This window comes from Scyliorhinus canicula, chromosome 4 (assembly GCF_902713615.1).
Source record: "Scyliorhinus canicula chromosome 4, sScyCan1.1, whole genome shotgun sequence".
Lineage (NCBI taxonomy): Eukaryota > Metazoa > Chordata > Chondrichthyes > Carcharhiniformes > Scyliorhinidae > Scyliorhinus > Scyliorhinus canicula.
In genome coordinates, this window is record NC_052149.1 from 37,487,279 (window position 1) to 37,508,889 (window position 21,611).

Here is a 21,611-nt window from a genome sequence, read left to right on the forward strand (position 1 = left end):
AGATTCATGTCATGGGCTAATAGTCCTTTAGAGGTAGGCTTGGGTTTTGCTTGGTCAACTACCGATAACTTAAAAAACAGTCATTCCCATATTTTGTATTTGCATCGATATTGCTGCTGAGTAGCATCCCATTCTGTACCACACAGTGCCAAGTTAGAGGTCATGTACCTCTCACATGTGCAACACTGTCAAACCCACCTTCTGTAGGTTGACTGGTGGTGAGATGGCATACATTTTGCCATCTCCAAAAACATCCGCCCAATTCCTTTGGCACACTTTCATTCGGTTCTTGAAATGATACTCGTTGCCTGGATTGAAAGCCTGGAAATTGAAACAAAATAATTAATATTTCATGTGAGGTCTAGAGACACTTAAAAACGCAAGGCACAATTATTTTAAAGTGGCAAAATGTGAAAACAATTCATACTAAAGCTGAAAATAAATTCTCTGAATCCTTAATTTGCTTCCTTCTTTTCAGCCCCATTACATGATTGCATTTCTCTGCGCAGGTTTTCATCTATATTCTTTTGCATCTAACTAAAAAATGAGACACCTAACAAGATTTTCTTCTACTTACTGGATCTATTTTGTATTGCACACTATAAATGTAACAACAGAAAGAACATAATAGACAGCAATTAAATAACTTTGCTGTTGGCTGGAAGAGGAAAGTACTTCAATATACTCCTCCCAGAATGAAATTAATAAATGCAATTGATGAATAGTTCCAAGTGACTTGAATAGTTACAGCACAGGAGGCTATTTGGGTCATCATGCCCATGCCAACTCTCTGCAATTGCAACTCAACTTGGCCTACGTCGCGATCTTGCCTGGTAACTTTGCTAATTTCTCTTCAGGTGCGCATCCAATTCATCTTTGAAAACACAATTACATCTGCCTCCACCACACTAAGGCAGTGCATTCCAGATTCTAATCTTTCGCTGTATAAGCCATCATGGGTTAAACAGCTATATAAACTGAGCCATCACGGGCTCTTTTGCCAATCATCTTTAATTGGTGCCTTCTTGCTCTCAGCCCTGTGCCAAAGGGAACAGTTTTTGTCCATCTACCGTCTCTAGATCTCTCAAGACATGAGCACTTCTTTCAAATCTCCTCTCATCTTCTCTTCTCCGAGGAGAACAGCCCCAGCTTCTCCAATCTATCCACGCATCTGTAGCCCCTCGTCCCGGAACCATTCTCAAAGATTTTCCTCAGCGTCTCTCAAAAGCCTAAAAATTCTTCAGAAACATAGCTGCCCAGAATTAGACACAGAGTTTTATAAAGGCTCATCATTACATCTTTGCTTTTGTATTCTATGCCTCTACTTATAAAGCTCAAGATCCACATGGTTTTTTAAAACTATTTGCACAACCTACAAATACGTTCTGACGGCTTAAAGAGGATCAAGTATAACATAATATATCAGGGCCAAGAGATTCTGCTTTAGGGACACTGTCATGAACCATGCTGATGTTATCTGCGGGGCTATACCAACTTGAAACACCAGTTCGTGGGAAAGTAGTTTTGTTTTGATGTGAGGAATCAAGTGAAACCCCAGTGAGAATAAGCAGCCCAATCATTGTGCAACAATTATTAAAGACTATGTTAAATTAAAGACAAATACACACAAACAGGACTCAACTATGTTCAGACAATTAAGTACACGAATTATGAAACATACACACACAGTTTATGTAGAATATACCCCTTGCTCCAAAATATATCTACGATTCCTGAACTCTTTAAGACATCCCCTTTTCCTCCAGAAAACATCCAAATTAAATAGATCAATAAGTTAAAACCAGCTTTCAGTTACCACAATACAGGGAGGATACCAAGTCTGGGAAATTTCTTGTCCTGGTCCAGCAAAGATATTTAAACTGATGATACAAAGGTTTTCTGCACTGCCTGGGCTCTTAAGTCTTAGAGGCTGTTAGATGCAAGACTTGTACTCCAGGCTGCTAGCTGGAAACTGGCCTGTCTGCTTCTGAGGCTACTAGGTGTTTATTGGCCTCACTTCCTTCTGAGGGTCTGGCAATTATACCTTTGTTCTACTTTGATTCTGCCTTTGGTGTATTTAGCTGTCTGCCCTTGTCAAATTCCTTGACTCTAGACATTAGCATGTGTATCTCATTGATCTCCCCATCGTCTAGGCAAACTGTTTCTATTGATAAGCTATTCACACATTACTCTATCTATATGCCTCTCTAATCTCATTACTGGGAGAGACGCATCTCAGCCGGCCTTTTGAATGCTGACTACTGCAGTAACTAGACAGATTTCTGCATGTTGCTGGGCAGGACATATCCAATTATGTCTTGCAAGTTTGTGTTATTGCTGTTACTAAGCAACTCCATGACAGTACAGAAATTATGCTTGGTTTCTGAAATGAAGGTTCAAGATTCCACTCTAAACACATATGGAAATTGCCAAATGCAAAATCTTTTCATGAACCAGCATAATTGGACAGTGCTCTCAAAAAATAATTTTTTTTTTTAAAGAGAAAAATGTTGGCACTAAAAAAATTACTTCACAGATTTCAGAGTGGTAAAACGATGTTGTTTGTTAACATAACGGAGAATGAGTTAGTCAGTGTCTTGTGTTTATAACTGAGAATGAGTCTACCACTTGTGTTTAACCCAATTTTAAATAACTGAAAGTGACTTTAAAAAAATTGTTACAAAATTATAAACAACTAGTTACATTGATGAAAGGTAGTCAGTTTCTCAGTGAATTAAATACATTCAAAAGCTTTTGAAACATGTCTATTAGTGTCTTCCACGTTTATCGTGTCATGGTTTTGTACAAGATGTAGAAGCTTGATTTGTTCTGTAATTTGCACTTGAAAATCCTCAATTTCTGGCATACAGTACTCAAATGAAACCAGGGCAAACATAGAAGAAAATCTAGATCAATAGATGTTACAATTGTCTCCATACCATGGTGAGCACACCCATAAGGCCGATAGGAATTGGGTCCTGTTTGATTCGCTCTGCAACCAGATCTACTAAGAGCATCACCATATTGTAGATTCCCTCATGGATTTCAGTACCCCATTTATGGACAGCACTTGACGTTAGTAACTGTTGAAAAGACAAAGCAAAAATAATTTACATTCTCTGCAGGTTTATTTTAGCTGTTTAATGCAATGAAAAATTGAGTGATAACACAAGTAATCCATTAAGCAGTCCATTCAGCAGCTGTATAATAATTTATAAGTTGAAGACTTTCATGTACTTGTTCACAATTTTCTCTAGTTTTATATCACTGAGGTGGTGCTTTACTCGTGTCAGAGAACTATGATGCATCACCAGGTTAGCTTTCCCCCGATAACACTTATTATGTTTTTGGAAAAGATCAGAGTACAAAGCATCGTTCAATCCTACAAGTTAGAATGCAGATAAAATTCTATTCATTCCGAGTCGAAGATGCGTCTTTTACACCATACCTTTTTAAAAGCTTCTGGCATACATCGGTCTGTAAATCGTTTGCAATTTTCATCAGCATCAGCAAGACCTGCATCGATCAGACACAGAAATCAGAGCGGGGCAGTGATAACAAAATCATCTGGTAGCCAAGTTGGTCAGTCTAACGGGAACAAATATGGGGATTTCTCACCTGCTTGACTGCTTTAAAATCTAACCCACGTACAATTTAAGGAAAAGTAAAAGGGAGATTCACAGATTCAAATATAACAAGTTTCTCAACAATGTCTCATTTCTGTCCCCGGGTAATTGGCCTGCTCTAGACCTCAGCCACCCTGCAATTAGTTAAATGCACACCGACATCAGGGTGATTCCACCTCTGGTTTTTTTTGGCAAGGGTGCTTTCAAGTCACAACTGAATGAACAGTTCGGAAACATTTCTCTGCCCAAAGACATTTCACTCTAAAACTAAAACAAAATTTACCTCAGGAAATGACTTATCTATATGGATGGGCAGGCAAGTTGACAAGACAATTAAAAAAGGGATATTTTGTCGTGGAAGTCATTGGTCTGTAACTTCCTCAGAGTGGCATTCTCCAGTGGATTGCCACACTTGTGGGATTGCCCACATTGGGATTGCAAATCCCCCACCCCACCTAACCTTCCTCATTCGGGCGACGCCGGGGGAACCAGGAAGTTATGTGCCATAGTCTTTAAAGTAGGAAAATGTCTAAGTCACGCCTGACAACAACCAAGAGTCCGACTACACCCGCCATCCCTTATCTCAGATCTCTGCAGATGGCCAGTCTGCCACCAAAGTGTGCAGGAGAGATTCCCTATTACATCGTCACCCCACAATCTGATCAGTTTTCTATAATATGAAGGTTATCTCTACAGTATATTGGTTGAAACCACAAACAGAAAATGTCTGTTTTGCCCTATTTCCTCAATTCTCATTCTCCCCATTTGGGCTCTTCTAGCAAGCAAAGTATTTCTGGTTTCACGTACAGGGAGCTGACAAGCTGCTGTAACCTGGCTCCTTGAATCCTTGTGTTACTTACCAAGCCGGGCTAGGCATGTGGATGCTATCAGGCACTTGCCCAATGATTCTTCACGTTTGTAAGGAATTGACCAGTGATCTGTAAACACTCGACTTTCCAATTCATAAAGATTTGTGGTGGGAAATTCAATGCTCCCCGAGCAGTTTCCATTCTCATCATTGCTCCTCTGCAACAAATGAAATCTGATTTAACACAAATTAACCATTATAGATGATTATTTTCTCATTTTTCCTTCTTCCTAGTATCGCTATTGAAGGGGAGGCAATGGCATAGTGGCATTGACACTGGACTAGTAATCCAGATAACCAGGGAAATGCTCTGGGAACCTGTGTTCAAATCGCACCATGGCAGTTGATGAAATTTGAACTCAATAAAAATCTGGAATTAAAAGTCTAATGGTGACCATGAAACCATTGGCAATTGTAAAAACCCATCTGTCTCACTAATGTCCTTTAGGGAAGGAAATCTGCTATCCTTACCTAATCTGGCCTATATGTGACTCCAGCAATGTGACCCATAGCAATGTGGTTGACTCTTAATGGCAATAATAATCTTTATTGGTGTCACAAGTAGGCTTACATTAATTCTGCAATTTGAAAATCCCCCAGTCGATGGGCAATAAATGCAGGCCCAGCCAGCGATTCCCACATCCCATGAAGAAATAAATTTAAAAGAAACTAGGTAAAAATATTCTCCTCTGCCCCTAAGCTCACTATATAAATATTTAAAGAACAAATTAGCTCCATTTAAAATAATTAATTTTTAAAAATCAAGCGCAGGCCCTCATTATTTTTGTAGCTGGATAGCTAGAAAGACATGTTAAGGAAACCCATCACACCCAAAAAAAATTTTTGTACTTCAATCTCTATTTACACCGGATTAGTAAACCACCTTACAGGAGACCACCTGGAGTGTCATTTAGATATGGCATTGATTAGGCAATTTTCTCCATCTAGCTACAAGAACTGGAGCCCAAGCCAAATGAGGCAGCAGTAACACCAAACTGAACGAGAAGGGTATTTGCACACATGTAGGACAATAAAGGTCAGAAAGGGAAAACAGGGCATTAGTGGAGTGGAATGGAGTGAAGGTCAATGTGAGCCTGCCATGTTAAGGTTTTAAATACATGATTTATTCAAGTCATAAACGTATCACTTTTGGTGTAAACATGCATAATTTCATAATTATGAAATACCAACCATGCAATTCGAATGCTTCACGAGCCAATTTGAAAATTGCACTGATGCTCGTGCGTCTTAATTCAAGCCCATTTTTATCAGCTCCGGTTTTTGCCTTTACGGTTTGAAAAATTGGCATTGAAACTTGGAATACTTGTTATGGATCCAATAAAAGCACACTTTTTGGATTGCTCCCAAATGCCATTGCACTTTCAAGTTTCAAGAAGTCATTACTTTAAGAGTCACCTCTAAATCACAACCGTATCTAATCTACACTATGGAGACTCAAAGTAACCAGATAAATTAAGCTAAAATTGCTAAATCCAATCCATTAGTTACACATCTTTCAAAGTTAATTAGCAGCAAGAACGAGATTAAAACTTTAAATGTCAAACATCGATATTCAGTAAAGATCTGATGCAAAGAACTTGCAAATGCATATGGGTGCTGTAGCACCCAATTACTGAGCACACATACATTCCAATATTACCTACAATATATATGAATGCCTGCAGATGAATTTAAATAAATTTCTGCCTTCTTTGCAAGTACAATCTCCATATACAAGTAAACAGCCAAGCATCTAAACCGAAGGAAGAAATCAGGCACTGCATCAAGGAACTGCCCAATCTTCTCCATTCTATGGGATACTCAGGTGAGCGCCAACAATCCTCGAAAGCCATATATAAAGTTTGATTCCATGTTTTCATCATTCAAGTAGGTCTTCATTTGCTGACACAGACAGATCTTGTGTGCTGATGTGGGATTTATCAAATGAGGCAATGTCTTTTGCCAATCTCCCAGTCCACATAATTCAGACAAAATATAATGACTCATTTTAAGCATCAACAAAATGGAGCTTTATGGACTTAGCTGGACTGGCAACACTCGGGCGGTGTATGGGCCACCACTCAGATTTGAATACACCATTATTCAAATAGTTCTGAAAGCAGAAGTTATTGTGGGATTCTCAAGGCTACATGGTACTTCTCAATTTGCACTGGAAAAGCATAGGCTAGAATTTTGTCGCTGTATTGACTAAAACTGTCAGCATTCGCCATCATGACAACTGTGAAACTGAGATTCCTGATATCCACACATGTACAGTTAAGCACAGGAATCTTGATGCTGTTGTCAGTGATGGCCTGTTTCTCCATAGGTGTGAAGTTTCTGTAGATGGAGGTCGAGAGAAGTGACTTTTACGCCACTGTTTGCACTGAAAAAAAATTGAATAAGTTACGCCTTCCTGAATGAGGTGTAACTGGGTCTTTAAATGTTACATTAAGTTCATAATCATTGCTAAATGATCTCGCTGGCCCTGAAGTAGTAATTTATTTATGGAATGTAAAATTTCTTCATTATAATAAAAATTCCATAGAGTTTGACAATTTTTTGAGAAGTTAATGATATTTCAGCTTCTAGCACATTCCCAATCTTTATTTGCTCTGTAAAATTTATAATTCCACCACTTTGCTACTGACTATAAAATCTCATTGTAGCTGCTTTGTACATTAGGGTGAATCTTTCAACCCTTCAAAGCCAGTATGGAACCTTCCTCAACAGAAGTCTGTTAGAGAAGTCATCGCACCCAATATGCAGAGGTCTCCATTTTAAAAATATTGATTTTAGTCGATGTAAAATCTGGAGTGTCACAAATCATGCATCCTGACTACCTGTTAATGATTCTCAAATCTGCACTTCCACCACAGAGCAATGAAATAATGACCTTAAATGTCAAGCGGAAGGTAAATACGTCCAAATTTTGTTTTAAATGTAAACCAGAATTACTGTGTTCAATTCTGGACAATACTTTTTGGAAAGATGTCAAGAGAAGTTGAGATTTACTAGATACAAGGTTACCAGGAACGCACGTTAGCACAGGGTCCCAGGTTCAATTCCCGCCTTGGGTCACTGTCTGTATGTGTCTGCCTGTTCGCACCGTGTCTGCGTGAGTTTCCTCCAGGTGCTTTGGTTTCCTCCCATGAGTCCCGAAAGACATACTGTTAGGTAATTTTAACATTCTGAATTCTCCCTCTTGTGTACCCAAACAGGCACCGGAATATGGCGCCTAGACGCTTTTCACAGTAACTTCATTGTCGTGTTAATGTAAGCCTACTTGTGACAATAAAGATTATTATTATGCAAGGCATCAGTCACATGAGCAGACTAGAGAAGCTGAGGTTGCTCTCCTCAGAGCAGAGAAGGCTGAAAGACTGAAAAGTTGTGCAAAATCATGAAGGAATTTGAGTAAAGAGACTAAGAGAAAACAGTTACCAGTGGTAGCGCGATCAGTAACCAGAGGGCACAGATTTGAGGTACCTGGCAAAAGATTCAGAGAAATTGAGATTGTGCAGAAATTGTGTGTCAAGTTGCTATGATCTGGAATGCACTGCCCGAAAGGCTGATGGAAGCAGAGTGTTAATCAGTCGTTCAGCTTGGATTTCTAAAATACAGGTGGTGCTTGCCCAATCTTATGGAATTATTTGAAAACAGATATTTATATGTGGTGTATATAAATTCAAAACATTATTTCCCACTATTACATTAAGACATGTATCAAAGATCTACGGCTCTAGAAATTAAAAAGGTAAGCTCATGGCCATGAAGATGGTTAAGTGGATGCAAGCAAAGGGAGGCAGTACGGGGTGCTTTTGGACTGGAAAGATGTGAGGAGTGTTAACACAACTGTATGTGTTGGGTTGTTCAATTGTAAAAAGGATTGTTAAAAAAACACTTCAGAAGGACACAGATGAGAGGATAGGTGGAAGATGTGGTTTAATGTTAAAATAAAAGTGAAGTACATACATACACAAACATATGTACACACAAATTAGCAGGGGTCAGACACTGGGCCCCTCAAGCCTGCTCTGCCGTTCAATAAGATCATGACTTGGGACATTGGGACATTGGGCCAATTCAAACTGATTCCGGAAGGCTAGTGATGGGAGACGAGGAAATGGCTGGAGAACTTAATAAGTACTTCGCGTCTGTCTTCACAGTGGAAGACATGAGTAATATCCCAAAAATTATAGAGGGTCAGGGGGCTGAGTTGAGTATGGTTGCCATTACAAAAGAGATGGTGCTAAAAAAGCTAAAAGGTCTTAAAATTGACAAATCTCCTGGCCCCGATGGGCTACACCCTAGAGTTCTGAGAGAGGTGGCTGAAGAAATAGCGGAAGCGTTGGTTGAGATCTTTCAAAAATCACTGGAGTCAGGGAAAGTCCCGGACGATTGGAAGATCGCTGTTGTAACCCCCTTGTTCAAGAAAGGATCAAGACAAAAGATGGAAAATTATAGGCCAATTAGCCTAACCTCGGTTGTTGGTAAAATTCTAGAATCGATCGTTAAGGATGAGATTTCTAAATTCTTGGAAGAGCAGGGTCGGATTAGAACAAGTCAACATGGATTTAGTAAGGGGAGGTCGTGCCTGACAAACCTGTTAGAATTCTTTGAGGAGGTGACAAGTAGGTTAGACCAGGGAAACCCAGTGGATGTGGTCTATCTGGATTTCCAAAAGGCCTTTGATAAGGTGCCACACAGGAGGCTGCTGAGTAAGGTGGGGGCCCATGGTGTTCGAGGTGAGCTACTGGCATGGGTTGAGGATTGGCTGTCTGACAGAAGGCAGAGAGTTGGGATAAAAGGTTCTTTTTCGGAATGGCAGCCGGTGACCAGCGGTGTCCCACAGGGTTCAGTGTTGGGGCCACAGCTGTTCACCATATATATTAATGATCTGGATGAAGGGACTGGGGGCATTCTAGCGAAGTTTGCCGATGATACGAAGTTAGGTGGTCAGGCAGGTAGTGCTGAGGAAGTGGGGAGGCTGCAGAAGGATCTAGACAGTTTGGGAGAGTGGTGCAGGAAATGGCTGATGCAATTCAACGTGAGAAAATGTGAGGTCTTGCACTTTGGAAAAAAGAATCCAAGCATAGACTATTTTCTAAACGGTGAGAAAATTCATAATGCCAAAGTACAAAGGGATCTGGGAGTGCTAGTCGAGGATTCCCTAAAGGTAAACATGCAGGTTGAATCTGTGATTAAGAAAGCGAATGCAATGTTGTCATTTATCTCAAGAGGGTTGGAATATAAAAGCAGCGATGTGCTACTGAGCCTTTATAAGGCTCTGGTTAGGCCCCATTTGGAGTACTGTGTCCAGTTTTGGGCCCCACATCTCAGGAAGGACATACTGGCACTGGAGCGTGTCCAGCGGAGATTCACACGGATGATCCCTGGAATGGCGGGTCTAACATATGATGAACGGCTGAGGATCCTGGGATTGTATTCATTGGAGTTTAGAAGGTTAAGGGGAGATCTAATAGAAACTTACAAGATAATACATGGCTTAGAAAGGGTGGACGCAAAGAAACTGTTTCCGTTAGGCGAGGAGACGAGGACCCGTGGGCACAGACTTAGAATTAGAGGGGGTAAATTCAGAACAGAAATGCGGAGACATTTCTTCAGCCAGAGAGTGGTGGGCCTGTGGAATTCATTGCCGCGGAGTGCAGTGGAGGCCGGGACGCTAAATGGCTTCAAGGCAGAGATAGATAAATTCTTGATGTCGCGAGGAATTAAGGACTACGGGGAGAATGCTGGTAGGTGGAGTTGAAATGCCCATCAGCCATGATTGAATGGCGGAGTGGACTCGATGGGCCGAATGGCCTTACTTCCACTCCTATGTCTTATGGTCTTATGGACTGACCACATTTTGGATGAATACAAAATACACTTTAAATAGTGAGATTTTAAATAGGGTGGAGAAACAGAGGAACTTTAACATGCAGCCAAAGAGATCATTAACACAAATAGCTCAATATACAAGCAATAATGTTGAACTTAAATAATAATAATAATCTTTATTGTCACAAGCATGCTTACATTAACACTGCAACAAAGTTACTGTGAAAAGCCCCTGGTCACCACATTCCAGTGCCTGTTCGAGTACACAGAGGGAGAATTCAGAATGTCCAATTCACCTAACAGCTTGTCTTTTGGGACTTGTGGGAGGAAACCGGAACACCCGGAGGAAACCCATGTAGACATAGGGAGAATGTGCAGACTCCGCACAGACAGTGACCCAAGCCGGGAATTGAACCTGGGATCCTGGCGCTGTGAAGCAACAGTGCTAATCACTGTGCTACTGTGATGCCTTGTGCAAGATCTTAGCATTGCGTACAGTTTTGAGCACTCATTATATGAAAGATATAAACGTAGCACAAATTGATTAGAATGTGACCAGGAACATCAGATAGGCATTGTTTTCCCATTGGAGAACGGAGAAAGTTAGAAGTGACCTGATGTCAGTCTGCAGAATTGTGAACGTTCGTGATGGAAAGGTGAGCATAAATTTAAAATAATCCGAGCAAGAATTAAGACATGATAGAAAATTAAATCCTGTACTCAGAAGGAGATTAAAGAGGGGAATGCTTTGGAACAAAGTTCTTTTTGAAGTTTAGACAGTTGTTGAAAAGAGGAATATCCATGAAATGAAAGAACAAGATTAATTGGTGGCTCAAGTGGATAAAAGCATCAGAACTAACTTGATGGGCTGAATGGTCTGCTTGGGTTGTAACATTCTTTATTATATGTTAAAGAGCAGCAAATTGCAGACTACAGGATAAGGTGATGTCTAGAACAGGGATTGGGGAGGGGAGGGTCTCGGAAATATATAAGGAACTGATGGAGTGGGAATGGGTCCCAATTGGGGAGGTGAAGAGGAAGTGGGAGGAAGAGGTGGGAGGGGAGTTGAATGTCGGGCAATGGGAGAAGGCCCTGAGGAGAGTCAATGCATCCTTATTGTGTGCCAGGTTCAGCCTGATCCAGTTCAAGGTGGTCCACAGGGCTTTTATGACTGTGGCCCAAATGTGTAGGTCTTTTGAGGAGGTGTGGCGAATCATGTACATATGGCTTGGGCTTGTCTGAAGCGGAGGGGATTTTGAGAGGGATTCTCAGAAGTCATGTCAGAGGTCCTGGAAGGGAGGGTGACTCAGAGTTCAGAGGTGGCAATATTTGGAGCGTTGGAAGATCCGGGAGCCGGGGGGGACAACATGTTTGGGGGGGGGGGGACACAACAAGTTTTGGCCTTTGCCTCCTTAGTGGCCCGAAGACGGATTTTAATGGGATGGAGGGACTCGGAGCCTCCTAAGTCGGGTGTCTGGATCAGTGACATGGCAGGGTTTCTTAGACTATAGAAAATTAAGTTCGCCTTAAGAGGTTCATTACAGCCATTCATCAACTTCCTTAAGGAAAACTGACCATCAGCAGGAGGGTGGGGGTATGGAAATGAATAATAAGGGCAGGGAATCTAATATATGGGTAGCTAGGAGTTAGTGCAGTGGGAAGTTGGGTATGTTATTGTGGGGTTTTTGCGTGTGCTGGACCGCTTTGTTGTTTACAATGTTAAAATGCTAAAATTATAAATGCCTCAATAAAATATTTTCTAAAAGAAAAGAGGAGGAAATTGCCAAGTCAACATATTGGATCAATATTTGCTAAAAACTTGCAATGTAGCACAGGTAAATCTAGATGTAGGGCGGCACGGTGGCACACTGGTTAGCACTGCTGCATCCGCACCAGGGACCCGGGTTCAATTCCAGCCTCTGGTGACTGTCTGTGTGGAATCTGCATGTTCTCCCTATGTCTGCATGGGTTTCCTCTGGGTGCTACGGTTTCCTCCCATAGTCCAAAGATGTGTAGGTTAGGTGGATTGACCCTTAGTATACAAAAGGTCAGGTGGGGTTACGGGGATGGGTGGGGGAGCGGGCCTAGGCAGGTGCTCTTTCCAAGGGTCGGTGTCGACTCGATGAGCCAAAAGGCCTCCTTCTGCACTGGAGGGATTCTATGATACTATGAAATTTGTCTGTATTTTCTGTATTGTTGAATGCATCTTTACAGAACTGGAATGATTTGGATTAAAAATCAAAAACGTACACAATTGCAATTTGTATTCATGTTGGGCCCAGTACTTCAAGTGATTGTCACTTGCATGACCTCAATTTTTAACCTTCCTGTGTATGCTAATGAGATTCTCGGAAAATTTCAGCATAACTCACTGACTGGCATAAATAGCGTAACAACTCGCACGCACACATTAGTGAAATGAAACTGAGCAGATTAACCTTTTTGTGCATAGAATGTCTCTTGAAACCTGCACGTCCATTATCTACTAAAAATTAACTTTATGTTGGTTGTGCCATTTCCATAAACTCGAGGCAATAGTCTTTAAATTACACATTTGTAAAATAAAATTAACATTCAACATTTATAAAAGGTTTCAATTCAGAAAGCAAATAGCACACTGCACTTAAATCACAATTAGCTATACTGATTGCATTTTTAAAAAGATTTCTGATTAGCACTTTCCTCTAATGGTAGGGATGGCATGAGTGTTTCAGCTAGATGATGTGAGCAGATGTAGTCAATTAGGAACGTTTGCAGCTATTTTTCTGTAGTTGAGACAGCATCCATCACAACAGGAATGTTCTAGTCCATAGTATGGTTGCCTGGGATTCAGAAGGTTGTGCGTTGAAGCACCATTTCAGGTGTAACATAATCCCGGCTGATGCTCCATTGCAAATATGAGATCCAACAGATCTCCAACATCTCTGTTGGAGATGCTGTATTTTGGATGAGGCATTAAATTAATGTAAAATAACCTATTTTGAAGATCAGGGAAATTCCCTGTGGTTTCCTAGTCAATATTTATGCCTCAGCCAATATCTAAAACACAACTTCTGGTCATTATTTCAATGCTCTTCGTGGGAGCTTGCAGTGTCCAAATTGGTGGTCACATTTTCTATATTACAACAGAGGCTGCAGCCAATGAAGTACTTGAAGTGTAGTTATTTGGAAAATCCAGAGGTATTGAAGGGTGCTATATAAATGCTAGATTTGGGGGGTTTTTTTTCTCTCACCACAGATGCTGCCTGACCTGCTGAATATTTCCAACATCTGCAGGTGTTTTACTTTTGACTTAGAATTAACCAAGATCGAAGACAAAAAAGATTTGGTCATTGGCTGCCTGCTCTTGTGATGCACAAGTTGGCGCAACTTGGCATAAAAGCATTACAACAACTTTAATGTCCCAATTCCACTCCAGGATGCTTACGAAGATCATCTCAAACTACTTGGACTTGACACAATGAGGTAGAAATTCAGCAATTCCTCGTTGCGAGTCTTTTTTCATTCTCATATTCTCATTCTAGCGACTTCTATTTACTAACTCATTGTGCTGTCCCTAAAGTTCCATGCATGACAGCCAGCTTCTTCTTTCTACCTCATCCCTCAACCCGATGACTACCTCCAAGCTGTCAGTCCATGCCTCACATCACCATGCGTCAAAATTGGTCAACTGAGCATCCCGAAAAAGCTAATCATAAACCCTACGACAAATTGCAAACTAAAACTTGGTTCAAGCGGAAGACTGCACAATGTTTGTATCATGGCTACACTCAAAACTCTCTCACACAAAGACTTGGGCAACATTTTCCTCAGCCTCTCTCAGCCCCTCTACCACCGAAATACATCCACACTATCATTACCTCTAGACTTTGACCGCTCAATATTCTCTTAGCTCAGCTCCCATCCTTCAGCCTCCATAAACCCTGGAGCAATACTTTTTTTTAAAAATGTATTTTATTACAAACATGTATCAAAACAGGTTACAGCAAATAAACACCCCGGGAGACATACTTCCCAGCAATCAACTGTACAGTCTGCACAGATTTTTCCCCATTTTCAGCCCCCCTCCCCGCCCCCCTGCGCCGAACAGCTCCTCAAACGCGGTCACAAACATCCCCACCTTTTCTCAAATCCCCCTGCAGAGCCCCTTAACTCATACTGCATCTTCTCTAACCGCAGGAAGTTGTACAGATCATCCAACCAAGCCGCTTCCCCCGGTAGCCATGCCAACCGCAACTCCGGTAAAATTCACCGCCGTGCGATCAGAGGGGTAAAGGCCACGACATCGGCCTTCCTCCTCTCCATGAACTCCGGCTTCTATGAAACCCCCAAATATCGCCACCAAAGGGTCCGGCTCCACCTCTTCCTCCACTATCCTGGCTAAGACCACGAACACTCCCGCCCAAAATCTTCCCAATCTTTCGCAACCCCAAAACATGTGCACGTGATTCGCCGCCCGCCGCTCACACCTCTCGCTCTCATCTGTTACCCCCTGAAAGAACCCACTCATTCTCACCCGAGTCATATGGACCTTGCACCACCTTAAACTGTATCAGGCTCATCCTTGCACAAGAGGTCCCTACACAGTGCCTCACTCCATACTCCCCAATTGATCTCTCCCCCCCCCCCCCCACCCCCCAACTCCGCTTCCCATTTCTCCTTAATCATCATCACCCGCTCGCCTCCCTCCTCCCCCAGCCACTTAACTATATCCCCAATTCTTCCCTCCCCTTCCACATCCAGAAGCCACAGTCGCTCCAGCAGATGTATCCCGGCAACCTAAGGAAACCCCTCCAGATCTTTTGTGCAAAGTCCCTAACCTGCAGATACCTGAACTCACTCCCCCTCAGCAGCTCTACCCCTCCCTTAGCTGCTCCAGACTGGCAATCTCTTCCTCCAAATACAAATCCCTCACCTTGACCAGCCCCACTTCCCTCCACCTCCTGTATATACTATCCATCCCCCCCCCGGGCTCAAATCCATGATTCTCGCACAGTTGCATTAGCACCAACATCCATTCCATCCTAAAATGCCTCCTCAACTGATTCCATAACTTCACCGTGGACTGCACCACCGGGCTCCCTGAATACCTACTCAGAGCCATTGGAATGGAGCAATCCATGCACACATGCAAGAAATTGGCACAGTGGTTAGCACTGCTGCCTCAGTGCCAGTGACCCGGGTTCAATTGCGATCTTGGGTGACTGTCTCTGTGGAGTTTGCACATTCTCCGTGTCTGCGTGCGTTTCCTCCCGGTAATCTGGGGTATCGTCCCACAGTCCAAAGATGTGCAGGTTAGGTGGATTGGCCTTGCTAATTTGCCCCAAGTGTCCAAAGGTTGGGTGGGGTTATGGGGATAGTGCAGGGGATTGAGCCTAGGTACGGTGTTCTTTCGAAGGATTGGTGCAGACTCGATAGGCCAAATGGCCTCCTTCTGCACTGTAAGGATTCTATGATTCTAAATGGATAACATCCAAGCCTGAGTTCATAAGTGGCAAATAGCATTCCCTACAATTGCTGGGCAATTACAATCACCAAAATGAGAGAGCCTAACTACTTGCTCAAGATTCAATGGCATTACATTTGCCAAGTGCTTCATCATCAAGATCCATTGATCAGAAACAAAACTGGACCAACCACATATATACTTTGCCCATTACAGAGGATTGAGGGTTGAGATTCCTAAGGAAATGGAGGAGGCCAATGGTATTGATTAATTCAAATTTGATATAGATTATCAAAAATGTTTTGGGACACTACTTCAGTAATATGAGACATGGTAAGCTGCATGCTTGATCAGAACAGACTTTTGGATGATTGTTCCCAATCCTCTCCACTACTGTGGGTTTCTCCACCTCATGTCTGTCAGCCTATAAACTAACTATTACAGCATGTAACTGTAGATGGTACAAGAAAAACTAGATGGACCTTTAATTCATCCAGCAATTCCTACATTTCTACTCTGGCTTACCTGTTGACTCCTCAGTGCCTCTCTATCATCCAAAAGATATAAGCCAGCTGTGTGATGGTATACTCTCCTCTTGCCTGGATGGGTACAGTGACAATTGAGTTCTACATCATCTGCGACAAAGCAGTGTACTTGATTGGCACTTCTGCCACTAACTAAAACTTTCGATCCCTCCACCACTAACTCAATAGGGCTGCGTGTGTATTATCTACAAAACGCACTACAGCAACTCACTCATCGACTTCTTCAGCTGCATTTCTCAAACTCACAACCTGCACCATCTAGAAGGACAACAAGGTCAGTTTGTTCATTGGAACACGATAATCTGCAAGATCCCCTCCAATACGACTTGTCTTTCACCCTTCCTTTCCCGTCACTAGATCAAAATCTTGGGACTTGCTACCTATAGCACTGGGGGCACCTTCACCACACAGACTGCAGTATTCAATAAAGTAGCCAACCACCTTGTCAAGACAAGGAATGGACAACAAACCCAGCCTTGCAAGCAACACCTGTATCCTGAGAATTAACTAAAACTAAGTGTCTTCAGAATTTTCCACCAGAATGGTATATGTCAACTTTCTCTTCAGCATTTCTATCATAATGCACAAAAAACCTCATCTGCTCACCAACCTCTGATGCAAGCAGGGCAGGTCCACTGTAAATGGAGGGAGAGGAAAAGGAAGAGAAGGAGGTATTTCACTATCTTTTTTAGTGTATGCCATCAAATATCTCATCTATAATGAGCAAGATGGTATTCCAGAAAAACATTTTGAATTGATGCTGTCAACATAGATTTCACGTCCAACTACCAAATCTTTATGTGTAATGCCAATTCAAGGAGGTAGAACTCATGCCTTTTATTTACACTTTGGCTGTTTACTGGAAGGATAAAAATAGATGGTTGCTATATATGTTGCTACGAACATTTTGGCCTATTAATGTCATCACGGCAGCAGCAAGTGCTTAGAATGCCAACAACTGGCCAATTGCCAATGAGGTCCATTCCAGTCCGAAACATTCAACCCTGCAATCTGAGCACAATATTATTGTGTGTTGAATTAAATAATTTTTCACAGTTGTTTTTATACATAACCAGTTTATGTAATTTGTAGAATTAACGCCACGTAATTCAGAAACCATTGAAAATTTGTGATATACGGTGGCACAGTGCCTAAGCACTGCTGCCTCACACTGTCAAGGACCCGGGTTCAATTCCAGCCTTGGGTGACTGTGTGGCGTTTGCGCGCTCTCCCCGTGTCTGCATTGGTTTCCTCCAGGTACTCCAGTTCCCGCCCACAGGCCAAAGATGTGCAGGTTAGGTGGATTGGTCACGATCAATGCGCGGGGTTACGGGAATAGGGTGGGGAGTAAGTGGGCCTAGGTAAAATGCTCTTTTGGGGGGGGGTCAGTGTAGACTAGATGGGCCTTCTACACTGTCGGGATTCTATGGATAACTAAATATTTCCTTAATGCCAGGTTAACACAGTTCCTTTTACAATGGAACAGCTGCTGAAATAAGGCCGTCAAACTGATTTTAACATTCAAAGAGAAGTGTTTGTCCTTAGGTGTGTCACAAGTTTGTTTTTGGTGACTAATGAATTTGTTTTATAGAAACAAATGACTTGAATTGGGAATCAGAAGTACAGTTTCACAATTGGCAGACAACACTTACCTTGGGGAACATGGATAATATTGTCAAATGACTGACAAAATACAGTAAGACATTAATAAATATGCAGAATGGATATATAATTGACAAATTAATTTCAAAATATGCAAGCGTGAGATGTTATATTTTCTAAGGTAGAATAAGGAGGCCACATGCTGTTTGAATAATGAGCATCTAATTGGATCAGGAACAAAAGTATCTGAGTACAGGTAGGCAAATTACAAAATAGCAATGCAGGTCAACAAAGCCTTTAAAAAACACTGGGATTAATTTCTAGAGGGACAGAATAGAAAAAGAGAAAGTTATGTTAAATTTTCAGTGAACCTGGATGAGCATATAATTGGAGTACTATGTTCATTGCTGATCTCTCCATATTATAAGAAAGGATATGCATGCAGTGGAGAATGTGGAAAATAGGTTCACATGGATGGTACCAGAATTGAGAGGATATAGTCAGGAAAGGATCAACAAGTTCAGACGTTATTCTCTAGACGGTAGCACAGTGGCTAGCACTGTTGCTTCACAGTGCCAGGATCCCAGGTTCGATTCCCGGCTTGGGTCACTGTCTGCGTGGGTTTTCTCCAGGCGCTCAAGTTTCCTCCCACTCCCGACGGATGTGTTTGTTAGGCGAATTGGTCATTCTGAATTCTCCCTCTGTGTACCCGAACAGACGCCGAGTGTGGCGACTTGGGTATTTTCACAGTAATTTAATTGCATTGTTAATGTAAGCCTGCTTGTGACACTAATAAAGATTATTATTAGAATAAGATTAAGTGACACAGAAATCTTTCAAATGATGGAAGGGTTTGTTGTGATCTCAAGGGAGACCATTAACTTTTCAAAAGGAATTCAAACCCTTATTAATTAAAATAATCACGCTAAAAGATATTATGTTTTAAATCAAAAAAACATAACTGTACATGAATTAAACAAAGGAAGTATAAACAATTAGATTTTTAAACCCAGGACACTCCTCGTTATATTTACATTTCCACCCAAGAGTTCCACCATATGTTACAGGGCCTGAGGGTTCCTTCTCCTGAGGCCAACCAAGGTATGTCACAGCTATCAGGAATTCACACTGATTCTCCTGTGTTATAGCTATTTCCCTAGGTACAAATGTTCTTGTGGTCAATCTACTAGAATTCAGCCAGGTAACCCTCACTTCTTAAGCACCTCAATTCTGTAGACACCCCAGCTCAAGGATGAGCTTCAGTCCCTTCTTGCTCAGTGGTCTATAGCTCCAGACAGCTTTCTCTCTCTATCCAAATTGTTCCAGCTCCAGACATATAACTACCTGTTTCAAAACTACTCCCAAGCTGACAACTGTTTTGGTGAGAAAACACACAGATAAACCCAAAATAAAGGACTGCTTTGCTGGCATCCCACAGCAATCTGGCACACCTGGGATGTCCCAGATAGAGATTTCAACCAATTATCTTCAATTTTCAAACATTTTCTTTGATCGGAAACGTATGTTTAGGACCTGTGCTTGTTTAGTTGTTGCTTCCAAGCCTTTCTTTAATTTGGGAAAATTACATGAATACTTTACAGCTCTAACAGGAACAACTGGAGACTTACTAGTTCCATTCTGAAGCTATGAGACCACCTATTGTTTATTAATTTCAACTCCTGAGTCATCCTTTACATGGTAATTATCTTAAGGGTGTTGGCTAACCTTTCAAATTCAGTTTCCCCCCCATTTATCTTGAATTTAACACTTCTATGCTACATAAAGGTTTCATGAATCACAAATTAGACATTTTCGCAACAGGTTTGGTCGGCAGGGATCTAGAAGATATTTCCACTCCTGGGTGAGTCCCAAAACTAGGGTCCAGAAATACAGATCATTTCCAATAAATCCAGTAGGAAATTAAGGAGATGGTTCTTCGATGAGAGGGGAAGATAATCCATTTAAAGGGCAAGTTAGATAAGCACATGGGAGAAAGGATAAGAATATGCTGATAGTGTTAGTTCAGGGGAGGCGAGAAATGGGTAGCTGGCTCAAATAGACCATAAACAACACCATAGACTAGTTGGGTCAAATGTCTTTGAGCTGCAGGCTCTATGTAACTATGAAGGAATAACCGCTCCCCATTAATCTGCACAAACACCAATTTTGCAAGATCACAGGAGCTGAAATGGCTGTGCAAGGAAATATATTATAAGCACCAAGGACAGGATTAGGTCAAGTTTAAAACAGTTTCTGCAAGCAACAGCATCATATCTCTTAAAGGGCTTCAGAATTTGCAATTCGCTAATTTAAACACTCCTTCTGCAGAACACATATAGAACATAGAACAGTACAGCACAGAACAGGCCCTTCGGCCCTCAATGTTGTGCCGAGCCATGATCACCCTACTCAAACCCACGTATCCAACCTATACCCGTAACCCAACAACCCCCCCTTAACCTTACTTTTTTTATTAGGACACTACGGGCAATTTAGCATGGCCAATCCACCTAACCGTTGTTATCAGTTGTAATACTTTGCATAAAGCACAAAACTAAACATGAGGAACTTTGTATTTGGATTATTAGTTTCAACGGGTAACATAAAAACTGACTGCAAAAGTTTCTATAGGTAAGTAAAGAGAAAAGAATTGACAAAAACAAATGTAGGCCCTTTACAGTGAGAAACGGAGGAATTCATAACGGGGAATAAAGAAATGGCTGTGGAACTAAATTCGTACTTTGCTTCTGTCTTCACAAAGGAAGACATGAATAACGTACCGGAAGTTCTGAGAAACACAAGTTTCAGAGAGTAGCTGAAGGAAATCCGTATTAGTAGAGTAATGGCTTTGGGGAAATCATTGGGATTGAAGTGGATAATCTTCAGGGCCTGATAATCATCATCCCAGAGAACTTAAGGAAGTGGCCCTTGAAATAGTACATCCATTGGTGGTCATTTTCCAAAATTCTTTGGACTCTGGAATGGTTCTGACAGATTGGAGGGTAGCAATACAAGCCCACTATTCAAAAAGGGGGGTAGAGGCACTGATGACCCGGGTTCGAATCCCGGCCCTGGGTCACTGTCCATGTGGAGTTTGCACATTCTCCCCGTGTCTACATGGGTTTCGCCCCCGCAACCCAAAGATGTGCAGGATAGGTGGATTGGCAACGCTAAATTGGCCCTTAATTGGAAAAAATAATTGGGTACTCTAAATTTTTTTAAAAAGAAGAAAAAAAGGGAGGTAGAGAGAAAACAGGGAACTACAGACCAGTGAGTCTAACGTCGGTAGTAGGGAAGTTGCTAGAGTCCATTATCAAGGATTTCATAGCACAGCATTTGGAAAGCAGTGGTATAATCAGACAAAATCAGATTTACAAAAGGAAAATCATGCTCGACAAATCTACTGGAATTCTTTGAAGATGTAACTAGTAGAGTTGACCAGGGACAACCGGTGGATGTGGTTTATTTAGACTTTTGAAAAGGTCTCACATCGCAGATTACTATGTAAAGTTAAACCGCATGGAATTGCAGGCAGTATCTTGAGATGGACAGAAATCTGGTTAGCAGACAGGAAGCAAAGAGTTGGAATAAATGGCAGGTAGTGACTACTGGGGAACTGCAGGGGTCTGTGCTAGAACCCCAACTGTTCACATTATATATTAATAATTTGGACGAGGGAA

At 41.7% G+C, this 21,611-nt stretch overlaps 1 protein-coding gene across 3 annotated transcripts in view; it reads right to left on the reverse strand.

The window, feature by feature from the left end:
• Window positions 1–21,611, reverse strand: part of usp24 (ubiquitin specific peptidase 24) — a 200,945-nt gene that overhangs the window by 157,261 nt on the left and 22,073 nt on the right. For all 3 annotated transcript variants that reach the window (XR_005460306.1, XM_038794055.1, XM_038794056.1), the window contains exons 2-5: window positions 4,487–4,652; window positions 3,449–3,516; window positions 2,940–3,083; window positions 199–321 (exon numbers count right to left, since the gene is read on the reverse strand). Coding sequence is in view for 2 of the 3 variants with exons in the window: in XM_038794055.1 (XP_038649983.1) it covers window positions 199–321; window positions 2,940–3,083; window positions 3,449–3,516; window positions 4,487–4,652 (501 nt within the window). In the remaining variant the exon portion in view is untranslated. The remainder of the gene's footprint in view (window positions 1–198; window positions 322–2,939; window positions 3,084–3,448; window positions 3,517–4,486; window positions 4,653–21,611) is intronic.